Genomic DNA, 15,888 nt, shown 5'->3' with positions numbered 1-15,888 from the left:
GCAAAAAGAGGGGGGCACGAGCTTATGTAACTTTACCCACGGGGAGGGGACACTTTGCCGACTTTCAATTATCCTTTCAATATCCGCCAATAGTGTCGGAAATATAAATACAGTTGTTACAAAAGAACAGGAATCAATTTGATAGTAGGTCTCCACCAAGTGGGCCTGAAAGTTGTCGGAATTATACATCTATCTTATACATTTATTGCATAAAGTAATAATTAAAAATTTATTTCAAACAATAACAATAGCAGCAAAAACTAACAACAATGATTATGATAGACATGAAACATGAAGTACAAATATTCAAAATATTAAAGATTTATACGTAGCTGTGTTTAGTGTCATAGGCAAATGAAAATAGATGTCATAGATTTTGGCCTACCTATTCTATTGACGGTATAATAGAGGGAGAGAGAAAGGGGGAAATAAACTCTCTATAAAAGAGAAGGGGTATATGGTATTTTTTGACGTCAATAGTATATGTAGGCCATAATCAGTGACATCTATCCTCATTTTTCTAGGGCACTACAGACAGCTACGATTTATACCAAATTAGAAACAAGACAAATCCATGTATTATATCCTATGCAAAAAATAAGATATTTATATATAGCATAATAATTCATATCAATTCTGTTTTTTGGATTTTTTTATTTTGAAAAAAAATATTTTAAGAAAGCAAAAAAAAATTCAAAAAACTATCAAGAAGTTTTAATATAATAAACTAATGCTTAAAATGATTTAGGCTATATATTTAACCATTATTATTCATCTTAATAAGTCTAAATAACATTATAAGTTATACAATATCTAACCCAACAACAACATTCATATATCAGTCCAAGCTATAAATAAAAAATAACCCAATCATACAAAACATAACCAAATACTAAAAAGCATGTATTCTAGGGATAAATATTGCATAAAATCATATTACTACTTAATTAAACAGCTTTAAAATGATTGTTTTATGTTTAAATGGAAATGAATAAGAATAAAGTGTAATGTTCTGTTGATTTACTTCTTGACTGCTGTCTCTAAAGGAGTCTGAAATAAATAATAGTCATTGTCTCATTATTAAAGACAGGTTTCCGCGGATAGTAAAAGAAAAAAGGCCAGTTTTGTTAGCCTCAAGGGGACAAAGACCCGTGTTAACAAAACTTAATTTTGTGATTTTTATTTTAATATTCATGGAAAATTTTCTGTAATAGGACGCTATATATGATTTTCAATATGGATGAGAACCGGTTCTAATCCAGCGGATATTATTCAGTTTCTAATCCACACTGAAAGTTTTGTAATTGAAAATATTTCCAATAAAGCTGAAAATTGTGCTCCTTAACCCTTTCTTTTATAACAGTTCAAAGAAACATTTACTTACAGTTAAAAAGTTTTTATTAAAAAGAAATCTAAACCTACTTAAAAGTAATTAGATTTTTATAAATCTAAATTGTCTGACAGCCCATGCAACTTTTACATTGCATTGGTTTTGTCTAGAAGTCTACTTTAGTGCTTATTTTAGTTGTTGTTTTTTAAATAAATTTTATTATAAAATTTTTTTAAAAGCATGAATATAAACCTGCCTATAAAATCATAATTCCAAGAAAATATTTCATACACTTAACACTTAAACATTCCTACCGCCATTGCACAGTTATTATGTACTTAATTTCAAGTTAAACTTCTTACCGAATCCGTATATTTTAGAATAGTATTGTTCCATGTGATTAAAAACTTCCCAAGTGTGTTACCAAGTTTTGCAAACTATCCAATATATTTCTCTTTATCTATCTATCCATATATTTATCCTTAGACTTTGCAAATTATAATTTTAGTGCAAATATTTAAAGCCAAGCTGAACTTATTGCATAATAGTCATTTAACGGATTGTATTATAGACATCTTTCCACGGATATCAAAATGCAAATTTATAAGATTAAACCAGTTTTGAAAGCTACAAAAGGGCCGAAGGCAAAATCCAACAAAACTGTAATTAACTTTATAACTTTAATTTTAATATTAGTGAAAAATTGCCTGTAATACGATGCTATTGGCGTCTTTTCGTTATAACTGATAACCAATACTAATCTAGCGGATAGTATTGGTTTCGAATCTAAACTAGAAAGATGATTTAACTCTATTACTAAAATGAAAAAGAAAATATAGTTGCCTCATATTTAAGTAACACTCTTGTATAAAAACAAACTGTATACTTTACATTTATAAAGCTTAAATGTTTTAAGATAATTTATTTTACAGGATTAACAAGATTTACTTTTCACTAAATTATATCAAGAAGAAAACAAAGAGTTATTTTACAGGAAAAAAATGTACTTAGCTTGCAGTTTTATGTATTTAATTTTCTTCTTTTCTTCCCGAATAAATTTCTTTTTCCCTCTTATCTTTCTTTTTTGTTGCAGATTTTTTTTACAAATTGTTTTTATTTTGCGTTGTTACTTACAGGATTTATAGGGATAAGGGTTTTGTATGTTTTTCTAAAAAACAAGTAATTTTTGTATACCAAAAATGGAAATTTGTATATCAAAAGTTAATATTTCTTTGATAGAATATACTTTAAAATTATAAAATCCCAAGAAGGTAACAAAAAGATTTCAAAGGATAAATTTAAAAAAAAAATTAACATACATTCAACTGTAATCATTCCTAAATTTCAATAAAATCTAAAATGCATCCGTTTTTAAAAATTAGATTTGAAAATTTCAAGTTCAATTTTCATCCACTTAGAGTTACCGCATAATCATGACAAGAAAAGTAAATATTATTTATTTAAAATTTTGAACAACTTTGCTTTTATAAAGTCTGTCATAAAACCTCTTTATATATGATTTATTTAAGGCCGTGACCTTAGTAAAGCAACTGATAAAAATGGCCATAAATCATCTCACTTAAAGGTTGGTTTTATGAAGCAAACTTGTTCAAAATTCTAAATAGATAATTTTTGCTTTTCTTGTCATGACTATGCGGTAACACCTAGTGGATGAAAATTGAACTTGAAATTTTTATATCTAATTTTCTCAAAAACGGCTGCATTTTAGATTTTATTGAAAAGTGAAATGAAGTTACCTAACTTAGGGTAATGAAATGCACTATGTCCCAATTTAGGTTCTGACACAAAAGTCAAAAGCACCTTTAAACGCACTGTGTTTGATAAGCTTTTAAATCCTTTTTAACCCTAAACCTTCTATGGTGATTTTGATCAAATTTTTTTTTTTGAAATTCTAAATGTATAGTATTTTTAAAACGATTTAATAATTGATAATGAAGGAGAAAATCAATGATGAAGAGAGGTCAACATCATGGGAGGAGTGGACACCTGGCTGTTTATTAACTAGTCCTCAGAGTCTTTTTCTTATTCCTTTCCGTAACAACCTTACTACTTTTATTGAATTTTGATTGGTTGGTTTATTTTGTTGAGTGACTAAATGTTTCAACCACTAATTGTAATATACAGAAATGGTAATTTTTTAGATCATCATTAGGGATATACATCAATATATCAGCCATTGTCATATCTTTTTAGATTCCTGTGTAAAGACCCATCTCACGAACGTCCCTGTGTGTAAGTATTACCATAAGGACAATTAGCCATGAACACACTGCAATTTGGTCTGGATGTTTCTACATTTCCTCTTAATATCTACTCAACATATTGTCTTCCAATAATTTAGTGGTTTTAAATCTCTCAGACCAACGACAAATTGGTTTGTTCCTTGCGCCGTGGTTCAAAAGCCTTTTTCTTTTCAAAATTGGTGTTTTATGCAGGGATTTAAAGGGATAAGGCAATAGCTGACAAGTTAATATTCATTCCCAAGGATAATACACAAAATTACCCCATCAGTTGATTACAATTAGTGAATGAAACGTATGGACACTTAGCTTTATAAACCAACCAATAAAAAATCATTGAAAGATTTTAAAGTTGTTAAGCTGAAGAATAAGAAAACGTTATTATAAAAGTTTGGGGACTTGTTTAGTATATTGCCCAATGTCCCCTCATTCCCTGTGTTTATGACATTTTATTACACCCCCCCCCCAAAAAAAAAAAGACGTGTCCAGCTCTTATAGAATAAATAAATATTATCTTTTCATTATTAATTTCAGATAAAATTTAATTGCTGAAATGCGAGGAAAATATTGACTGTTTTGTATTAACACCCTGCAATTTTGTGTAAAAGTTTCCCTTGCGAACAATACATAGTCAAGCATCCTTGCAGATTTTCTGTTGGGTAATTCCAGTACACAGGTCATTAAAGTTTAAACAGTACCTTTAAGCAGGGATCTAAATGGATAAGACAATGGCAGACAAGTTGATGTACATCCTGGCCCAATAAAGATTTACAAAATTACCCCTTCTCTAGTTTACATTTAGTAATTCAAGTCCATTAAGTTTTTGAGTTGTTCAACGAATATGAAAACTTTATTATGAAACTTTATGGATTTGGGGCCATATACAGCCAAATGACCTACCTGACGTTTAAGGAATAAAGAGGAGAAAATTAGGCCACAAATCACTTGGATTTAACTTTAAATGTATAAAAGTATATCTATATGTAAAATTACTTACTATTTTGGATCATGGAAAGAAAACAAAGTCATTCCTAAATTAGGACAGAAGTTACCTTCCTAGGAAGGACATAAGTAGCCTTCCTTAAGTGAGAATTTGTTAGATGAAGGGCATAACATGCCTCCCTGAACAAAGATTTTGCAAAATTGAGGACATAAGTAACCTTCCTTCACCTCACAAAACCTAGCTTTTTGATCCTTCACATAGCAAAATCTTGCATAAAATTGGTTTTTGGTCCATCACATAGCAAAATATTGGAAAACTTAGCTTTTCTGTCCTTCACATAGCTAATTCTTGCAAAACATAGCAAATTCTTGCAAAACATAGCAAATTCTTACAAAACATAGCAAATTCTTGCAAAACATAGCAAATTCTTACAAAACATAGCAAATTCTTACAAAACATAGCAAATTCTTGGAAAATTTAGCTTTTCTGTCCATCACATAGCTAATTCTTGCAAAACATAGCAAATTCTTACAAAACATAGCAAATTCTTGCAAAATATTGCAAATTCTTACAAAACATAGCAAATCCTTGCAAAACATAGCAAATTCTTACAAAACATAGCAAATTCTTGCAAAACATAGCAAATTCTTACAAAACATAGCAAATTCTTGCAAAACATAGCAAATTCTTACAAAACATAGCAAATTCTTGCAAAACATTGCAAATTCTTACAAAACATAGCAAATTCTTGCAAAACATTGCTTTTCTGTCCTTCACATAGCTAATTCTTGCAAAACATAGCAAATTCTTACAAAACATAGCAAATTCTTGCAAAACATTGCAAATTCTTACAAAACATAGCAAATTCTTGCAAAACATTGCAAATTCTTACAAAACATAGCAAATTCTTGCAAAACATAGCAAATTCTTACAAAACATAGCAAATTCTTGCAAAACATTGCAAATTCTTACAAAACATAGCAAATTCTTGCTAAACATAGCAAATTCTTGGAAAACTTAGCTTTTCTGTCCTTCACATAGCTAATTCTTGCAAAACATAGCAAATTCTTACAAAACATAGCAAATTCTTGCAAAACATAGCAAATTCTTACAAAACATAGCAAATTCTTGCAAAACATAGCAAATTCTTACAAAACATAGCAAATTCTTGGAAAACTTAGCTTTTCTGTCCTTCACATAGCAAATTCTTACAAAACATAGCAAATTCTTCGAAAACTTAGCTTTTCTGTCCTTCACATAGCTAATTCTTGCAAAACATAGCAAATTCTTGCAAAACATAGCAAATTCTTACAAAACATAGCAAATTCTTGCAAAACATAGCAAATTCTTACAAAACATAGCAAATTCTTACAAAACATAGCAAATTCTTACAAAACTTAGCTTTTCTGTCCATCACATAGCTAATTCTTGCAAAACATAGCAAATTCTTACAAAACATAGCAAATTCTTGCAAAACATTGCAAATTCTTACAAAACATAGCAAATCCTTGCAAAACATAGCAAATTCTTAAAAAAAAAACATAGCAAATTCTTGCAAAACATAGCAAATTCTTACAAAACATAGCAAATTCTTGCAAAACATAGCAAATTCTTACAAAACATAGCAAATTCTTGCAAAACATTGCAAATTCTTACAAAACATAGCAAATTCTTGCAAAACATTGCTTTTCTGTCCTTCACATAGCTAATTCTTGCAAAACATAGCAAATTCTTACAAAACATAGCAAATTCTTGCAAAACATTGCAAATTCTTACAAAACATAGCAAATTCTTGCAAAACATTGCAAATTCTTACAAAACATAGCAAATTCTTGCAAAACATAGCATATTCTTACAAAACATAGCAAATTCTTGCAAAACATTGCAAATTCTTACAAAACATAGCAAATTCTTGCAAAACATAGCAAATTCTTGGAAAACTTAGCTTTTCTGTCCTTCACATAGCTAATTCTTGCAAAACATAGCAAATTCTTACAAAACATAGCAAATTCTTGCAAAACATAGCAAATTCTTACAAAACATAGCAAATTCTTGCAAAACATAGCAAATTCTTACAAAACATAGCAAATTCTTGGAAAACTTAGCTTTTCTGTCCTTCACATAGCAAATTCTTACAAAACATAGCAAATTCTTCGAAAACTTAGCTTTTCTGTCCTTCACATAGCTAATTCTTGCAAAACATAGCAAATTCTTGCAAAACATAGCAAATTCTTACAAAACATAGCAAATTCTTGCAAAACATAGCAAATTCTTACAAAACATAGCAAATTCTTACAAAACATAGCAAATTCTTACAAAACTTAGCTTTTCTGTCCATCACATAGCTAATTCTTGCAAAACATAGCAAATTCTTACAAAACATAGCAAATTCTTGCAAAACATTGCAAATTCTTACAAAACATAGCAAATCCTTGCAAAACATAGCAAATTCTTACAAAACATAGCAAATTCTTGCAAAACATAGCAAATTCTTACAAAACATAGCAAATTCTTGCAAAACATAGCAAATTCTTACAAAACATAGCAAATTCTTGCAAAACATTGCAAATTCTTACAAAACATAGCAAATTCTTGCAAAACATTGCTTTTCTGTCCTTCACATAGCTAATTCTTGCAAAACATAGCAAATTCTTACAAAACTTAGCAAATTCTTGCAAAACATTGCAAATTCTTACAAAACATAGCAAATTCTTGCAAAACATTGCAAATTCTTACAAAACATAGCAAATTCTTGCAAAACATAGCAAATTCTTACAAAACATAGCAAATTCTTGCAAAACATTGCAAATTCTTACAAAACATAGCAAATTCTTGCAAAACATAGCAAATTCTTGGAAAACTTAGCTTTTCTGTCCTTCACATAGCTAATTCTTGCAAAACATAGCAAGTTCTTACAAAACATAGCAAATTCTTGCAAAACATAGCAAATTCTTACAAAACATAGCAAATTCTTGCAAAACATAGCAAATTCTTGCAAAACATAGCAAATTCTTACAAAACATAGCAAATTCTTGCAAAACATAGCAAATTCTTACAAAACATAGCAAATTCTTACAAAACATAGCAAATTCTTACAAAACTTAGCTTTTCTGTCCATCACATAGCTAATTCTTGCAAAACATAGCAAATTCTTACAAAACATAGCAAATTCTTGCAAAACATTGCAAATTCTTACAAAACATAGCAAATCCTTGCAAAACATAGCAAATTCTTACAAAACATAGCAAATTCTTGCAAAACATAGCAAATTCTTACAAAACATAGCAAATTCTTGCAAAACATAGCAAATTCTTACAAAACATAGCAAATTCTTGCAAAACATTGCAAATTCTTACAAAACATAGCAAATTCTTGCAAAACATTGCTTTTCTGTCCTTCACATAGCTAATTCTTGCAAAACATAGCAAATTCTTACAAAACTTAGCAAATTCTTGCAAAACATTGCAAATTCTTACAAAACATAGCAAATTCTTGCAAAACATTGCAAATTCTTACAAAACATAGCAAATTCTTGCAAAACATAGCAAATTCTTACAAAACATAGCAAATTCTTGCAAAACATTGCAAATTCTTACAAAACATAGCAAATTCTTGCAAAACATAGCAAATTCTTGGAAAACTTAGCTTTTCTGTCCTTCACATAGCTAATTCTTGCAAAACATAGCAAGTTCTTACAAAACATAGCAAATTCTTGCAAAACATAGCAAATTCTTACAAAACATAGCAAATTCTTGCAAAACATAGCAAATTCTTACAAAACATAGCAAATTCTTGGAAAACTTAGCTTTTCTGTCCTTCACATAGCAAATTCTTACAAAACATAGCAAATTCTTGGAAAACTTAGCTTTTCTGTCCTTCACAATGATAGTTTTAGTTTATAGTATTTTTCAAAACATACTCAAAATCGTAAACGATGGGTGATTTCGTAGAGAAATGTTACTGTTTTCAATATTTTCAAAATACTAAAATAACCCTAAAAATATACAAATTCCCCGATATATTCAAACGACCGGAAATTGAGACTTCACACCTCTGTTAACATTTTCATACGGAGAGAAGGGGTCAACTTATGCTAGATTTGGGATGTATTTGTAAGATACTACATATGTTCACATATCTTTACGGTCAAACATTGTCAGAAAATCATAAAAATTCCGGAAAATATTATCATACGAAGAAGGTTTATGGCCTTACTAGAATTTTATGACTTGGAATAATAGAGGTTTGGTGAATAGATTTTTTTTATAGCATCACGCAATCTCGTAGCCAGATTATCAAGATAGTTAATCTTAGTTCTTATTGCTAATTTTGCTTGTTTTTTTATTTCCATTTTGGCAGCATTTCATGCTTAATAAACCAACCAATCACAATTAAAGAAAAAAAGTCTCCAAAGTTGTTATTGCTAATTTATCTTTTGACTTTTCCAGTTACTTTATGTTCTGTTGTGTTTGTCAGTTCAAATAAAGAAATAGGATTTTGTAGATTTATTAATTATGTATTATTTTTTAAAAATGTTATGTAACCCCCCCCCCCCCCCCACCCCCAATCATATTTCTTAAAATATCTTATACGTGAGTCACACACAAAGTAGAGAAACAGGTGCATATATATTGTTAATGAATTCTGGCGTGGGGGGGGGGGGGGTTACAATGATGCATCAGATTCAGAAGTAGCTAATATACCAACCAAAGGTTTTTTTATAATATCTATATGTGATACTTAATTTTTCAAAATATCGCTTGACTTTGGTGTATCAATGATCAGAAATAGCTATTTATTTATCTAATATACCAAACAAAATTTTTTTTTATAATAATTAATATAATATCTATATCAGTTACTTAAGTTCTCAAATTTAAAATATAGCTTGAATTTTCTAAAGAATAATTCTTACAACATTTCTGTACGAACACCTTGGCTGACCGTAATATCATGTTACCAGTTACTTACCACCACCCCCCCCCCCCTATTCCGAGGGTTAATCCCCATAAATCATACATTTAAATAAATACAGGAGACTTTATAATAATAATACTCGAGTCCCCTCCCTCCTCTTTACTACTTACTAGTAATATAAATAAAGACATCTTCTTAGCTTTAACTTTACCAATTCCGAGCCTAACCAAGGAGAGCGCAAAATCTGTCGGACGACACGAAACAAACAGACCAATGAGAGTTCGAGTTGGGTGGGTTAGCAGAGATTGTTAAATAACAAATTAGCTGTAATAAATAATAGGTTTATTTCATATTGTTCAAACAAAATTGAAAATACAAATACAATACATTATTATGATCCTGTTACTTTCAATTGTATTAATAAGTTTATTTTATTTTATTATTCTTTCATACAAAAAATACAATATTTTGCTAATAGGATATCTGATTCTGTATAGCTCCCCCCCCCCAAAAAAAAAGGGGGAAAAACATAAATATTAGGAGGGGATAGGACAGTGGACAATAATAATAATCTATATTCTATCTTTATATATTTAGAGGTGTAAATTGTAAAAATCTCACAATGTAGCTTTAAACATGTTTATTAAATAATTAAACCTTAGGGTAAAGCGGGGCGATCTCAGTTTTTTCCCCACCTTCATTAAATGACATTTTTCTCCATGTTCTAATCGACTGACAGAAAAAAAAAAACAAATCCAATTTGTTCCTACAAAAAAGTATGAAATGAAATTTTTGTGAGATGAATTTTTAGGGTACTTATTGGGTCTTATTGTATTATTTGAAAAATTGATATTGAATTTTAGATTTAAATATACAAAGGCAAAGTGATAATATTCGCCAAATAATAAAGAAAATTTCCAAGTGAAAACAATATGGAAATATTATGATAATACATAGTATTTGTTTCCTCATCCGCTATTTAAGAAGCAATGAAATTAATTAAAACGAACAGATTTTTAATTTTTATATATCGCATTTTCACAGTATCTTTCATTATTAACTAACATAAAATAACTTATCAAATTATACTGTAAAAAAGTATTGGGTCCTAGGTTTAAGTCCTTATGATTTGCAGGTTCAACAAACCGAAAAAAAAACACACCGCTTGACCCTACTTAATATAATCAATCTTTCTCTATGCTGAACTGATAAGAAATAAACAATTTTAAGTTTAGGCAAATTTAGGATTATGTAATTGTAAATTCAATTGTTTAAGTTTTAACGTTTTTCTATTAGCTTAATGCTTCAAAAGACAACCATACATTGTTCCAAATGGTCTATTTATTATTCATAATTTTAGAGCTTCGCTACTTATGGATGTTTTATTAGGTAGACATGTAAGAATTCTCCTAATTTCCCCTTGAGGAGGGGGGGAGGATTTGATGCTTAATCTGCAGAATTTATTAATTTATTTAAGAGAAACAACGTAATTTCATGTCCCACGGTCCACGGATAAAAAACAAATGCAAAAAAATTATATTTGATTTGCAATAAAAACTACTCTTTTTCTATGTAAAACAAATATACAAAGTTTTTACTTTTTAATTCGTTCGTTCTTTAAGACAGATAGCTATTTCTTTCATAGTTAAACGGCTCCTCGGGGCTAAAAAAACTGGTTTTAATAATCAAACGATTGTACATTTCTGTTCTGTCTATATATCATAGTTATCATTGAAAACCAAAGAATAAAATAATAGGATGTCTGTTAATCTCCACGGATAAAAAACAAATGAAAAAAATTATATTTGATTTGCAATAAAAACTACTCTTTTTCTATGTAAAACAAATATACAAAGTTTTTACTTTTTAATTCGTTTGTTCTTTAAGACAGATAGCTATTTCTTTCATAGTTAAACGGCTCCTCGGGGCTAAAAAACAGGTTTTAATAATCTAACGATTGTACATTTCTGTTCTGTCTACTCTATATATCATAGTTATCATTGAAAACCAAAAAATAAAATAATAGGATGTCTGTTAATCTCTCTCTACCAAAGGATCTCAAATTGAAATCTGAATCTATTTATATTCATTTCTATCCACCAATAAGAAAATTCAAAATTCAGAAAGTTACTATTTTTAAATTTATTATTTACAATTATTTTTTTTTTGGGGTGGGGGGGCGGGGAGGAAAAATTTATGTCACCTGATTAAGGAAGGGAAACTGGAAGGGTCAACTTAACTGAACTCACATGAGAAATATGAGATCTTCATACAGAACAATAATTTTCTATAATTAGGGTCAGTTTGTCCGTCCGTAAAAAACGGATAGCTTTTTTGGTAATTTAGGCATTTGATTCCATCGACTATTCTGAAACTATTTAAGTGTTATTATCCGTTTGTTATACAGTTTCAGAAATTGTTTTAATCTTACAGAACAATAGCTTTTTTATAATTAGGGCTGGTCAATCCGTAAGAAAGCGGATAGCTTTTTTCATTTCTGGTAATGTAGGCATTTGCTTCCTGTATCCGTTTGTCATAAAGTTTCAGTACTAGTTTTTATGGATGTTTTAATCCTTGTTAATATTCCCCAATATACAAGGTATATTGATAAAAGGGTCAACTTAGTCACGTGAACAAGGACAATATACATTTTAACCCCCCCCCCCCCCCTTTCATATTCATATTTGACTTGCAACTTTGGATGGAAATATAAATACCCTTTAGGATTTAACTTTCACTTGACCTATACTCCCCCCCCCCCACCTCTTTTAGCAAAAGTTGACCGATGACATATCATATCATATATTAGGGGAGGGATCTTTTACAACGAGACTTAAATAAATATAAGAAGAGTAAGTATTTAGAAAAAAATAACCTATATAATACTAATAGGATACTAGTTCAGATATTTCTTAATCTTAAGCTACTGACCAAAAAAACAAAAATAACAACACGGCACAAATTTTAAATGTTGAATGTGCGTGTGTGCGTCTGTTTTGATCTAGCTGACCTTTACAGGGTAGCTTCTAATAGTTTAATTCGTATATTTATCTTTCTTTTTTGCTTTTAAAAATTTATGTATTTATTAATGTTAAGCTTCAGACAAAAGCCAACAAAAAAAAACTTTTGCTAGAAATATGCGAAGGTTCCGTGATCATATGAACAGGCTATTTTATTTGAGAAATCCACTATTTTTTAAAAAACTCAAATTGCCCAATAAAATTAAACGGTCTAGCTAAGTTTTTGAAAGGGATAATTAGTGATTTACAACGATATCCTGGCCGTATGAAAATGTATAGCTATTTCAATATTTATCAAATACCTATTTAACCCCTTTCTTTCACACATTTAACCCCCAGTATGAAAATTAGGGAATTTAGCAATATTTGGCACCAATTTTAATATTTTGAAGCCATAAATTAGTTTTTGAAACTAACGATATGACTGGTCCTTCACATAGCTAATTCTTGCAAAACATAGCAAACTCTTGCAAAACATAGCAAATTCTTACAAAACATAGCAAATTCTTGCAAAACATAGCAAATTCTTGCAAAACATAGCAAATTCTTACAAAACATAGCAAATTCTTACAAAACATAGCAAATTCTTGCAAAAAATAGCAAATTCTTACAAAACATAGCAAATTCTTGCAAAACATTGCAAATTCTTACAAAACATAGCAAATTCTTGCAAAACATAGCAAATTCTTGGAAAACTTAGCTTTTCAGTCCTTCACATAGCTAATTCTTGCAAAACATAGCAAATTCTTGCAAAACATAGCAAATTCTTATAAAATATAGCAAATTCTTGCAAAACATAGCAAATTCTTACAAAACATAGCAAATTCTTGGAAAACTTAGCTTTTCTGTCCTTCACATAGCTAATTCTTGCAAAACATAGCAAATTCTTGCAAAACATAGCAAATTCTTACAAAACATAGCAAATTCTTGCAAAACATAGCAAATTCTTGCAAAACATAGCAAATTCTTACAAAACATAGCAAATTCTTACAAAACATAGCAAATTCTTGCAAAACATAGCAAATTCTTACAAAACATAGCAAATTCTTGGAAAACTTAGCTTTTCTGTCCTTCACATAGCTAATTCTTGCAAAACATAGCAAATTCTTACAAAAAATAGCAAATTCTTGCAAAACATAGCAAATTCTTACAAAAAATAGCAAATTCCCACAAAACATAGCTAATTCTTGCAAAACATAGCAAATTCTTGCAATGAGGGTCCCAAACTCAAAAACGAATTTTCAGCGCAATCCGACCACCGGTTCTTGAGATACGGTGACCTGGTGTCCTTGGTACCGACGGTAAGATTTGGGAAATGGTTCGAATCCTTATTAAATTTTTTAGAATTCTTAAAGTCCAAAAATTTTTTGACACTTAACACACACACTGAATATTTTTGTCCTCTCAGTAAGTACGCTTGGTGTCACCTGGGTATTTTTTCTTCAAAAATTTGACTAAGTGTCAAAATATTTTTGGACTTTCCAAATTTACTAAGGATTCGAACCATTTCCCAAATCTTACAGTCGTTACCAAGGACACCAGGTCACCGTATCTCAAGAACCGGTGGTCGGATCGCGCTGAAAATTCGTTTTTGAGTTTGGGACCCTCATTGCAAGAATTTGCTATGTTTTGCAAGAAATAGCTATGTTTTGTAAGAATTTGCTATGTTTTGCAAGAATTTGCTATGTTTTGCAAGAATTTGCTATTTTTTGTAAGAATTTGCTATGTTTTGCAAGAATTAGCTATGTGAAGGACAGAAAAGCTAAGTTTTCCAAGAATTTGCTATGTTTTGTAAGAATTTGCTATGTTTTGTAAGAATTTGCTATGTTTTGCAAGGATTTGCTTTGTTTTGTAAGAATTTGCAATGTTTTGCAAGAATTTGCTATGTTTTGTAAGAATTTGCTATGTTTTGCAAGAATTAGCTATGTGAAGGACAGAAATAGCTATGTTTTGTAAGAATTTGCTATGTTTTGTAAGAATTTGCTATGTTTTGCAAGAATTTGCTATGTTTTGTAAGAATTTGCTATGTTTTGTAAGAATTTGCTATGTTTTGCAAGAATTAGCTATGTGAAGGACAGAAAAGCTAAGTTTTCCAAGTATTTGCTATGTTTTGCAAGAATTTGCTATGTTTTGTAAGAATATGCAATGTTTTGCAAGAATTTGCTATGTCTTGTAAGAATTTGCTATGTTTTGCAAGAATTTGCTATGTTTTGTAAGATGAAGGACATAAGCAGCCTTCCTAATGTAAGAATTTGTCAGACAAAGGACATAAGTCACCTCCCTTAAGTTAGATTTTGTTAGATGAAGGACATAAGTAGCCTTCCTTAGATCAATTTCCAGTGACTTCTGTCCTAATTAGGAATGACTTTGTTTTCTTTCCATGATCCACTATTTTTGCTTATTGTAATTTAATTAAAAGGACTGTCAGCAACAAAAATAATTTTATATTTTTAAAAATCTATATTTGTATTATACATTTATTATATTCCCTTGATTTTTAAAATATGGACTACCGGGACAATTATGTGTATTGTTATAAGCGAAACATCTCTCTATTGAAGTCTTAAATGTCTGCATGTCCATATAAAGCACATTATACCTTTACATTGGGAACCTGGGCATTCAGATGCGGCTTGTCCAACAGCCAGTATGATGTTACATCTCCGATCCTAGATAGTAAAACATCAGGTTATCAGTGGTTACGACCCTATCATCTAGTATTTTCGTTTAAGAGGGAACAGGAGATAACCCCATTCAACGCATTTATTTTTTGTTTGAAAAAAAGACAAATTTTGTGAGGGGTTTATTTTTTCTGTGTCATATCTCTTAGAATCGGTCTTGTAACAATTTAAATGTTCCTGAAAAATATAGAACGACAAATCAAGCTAAGCTTGAGATCTTTATGGACATACACAAACACACTCACAGCTTATATAGGAAAAACATGAAAATGTTTTAATTATTATCTTGCATTTTTGTTTGAAAATATTTCTTTGTACCTGGCAACACTCATTTGACCTCTAAGAACATAATTAAATCCTCCAAACTCTTCAAGCAATGCCTAAAAATACATATATTATAATAGTTATTCATTGCATCGTATTAACGACAGCTTTCTTCGGATAGTAAAATGAGTAGGGATTGCTTTGTCCCTAGCCTCTAGTGGAGGGTAGGGGAGGTCAAAAAATAGCCTAAAACCACTCCAATACATGTACAAAGCTTTGTTGAAATAATAAATCCAATTCGGTAAGCATTATTCAAGATCTTAAGTTTTAGACAAAAAACACTTTACAACATTATATACCTGGGTGGTGTGAGACATTTGAATTCTCATTGGTTCCGATGTTGATTCCATCAGTGCAGCAATGTTCACAGTGTCTCCGAACACAGAAAAATGTGGCATTTTAGATCCTAAAT

The 15,888-nt window shown here is 29.9% G+C and overlaps 1 protein-coding gene across 1 annotated transcript in view; it reads right to left on the bottom strand.

Annotated features, from left to right (window-relative positions):
* Positions 1-215: 215 nt before the first annotated feature.
* Positions 216-15,888, bottom strand: part of LOC145328289 (uncharacterized) — a 52,546-nt gene continuing 36,873 nt past the window's right edge. Inside the window, exons 20-23 of the mRNA XM_080171913.1 lie at positions 15,776-15,882; positions 15,471-15,532; positions 15,071-15,140; positions 216-1,050 (exon numbers count right to left, since the gene is read on the bottom strand). Of these exons, the coding sequence (XP_080028039.1) occupies positions 1,021-1,050; positions 15,071-15,140; positions 15,471-15,532; positions 15,776-15,882 (269 nt within the window). The 3' untranslated portion in view covers positions 216-1,020. The remainder of the gene's footprint in view (positions 1,051-15,070; positions 15,141-15,470; positions 15,533-15,775; positions 15,883-15,888) is intronic.

The sequence above is a fragment of the Acartia tonsa genome, chromosome 9, assembly GCF_053477335.1.
Source record: "Acartia tonsa isolate MP-2025a chromosome 9, ASM5347733v1, whole genome shotgun sequence".
NCBI classification, from domain to species: Eukaryota; Metazoa; Arthropoda; class Copepoda; order Calanoida; family Acartiidae; genus Acartia; species Acartia tonsa.
The sequence above is the reverse complement of the archived record's forward strand: the minus strand, read 5'-3'. Positions and strand labels throughout refer to the sequence as shown.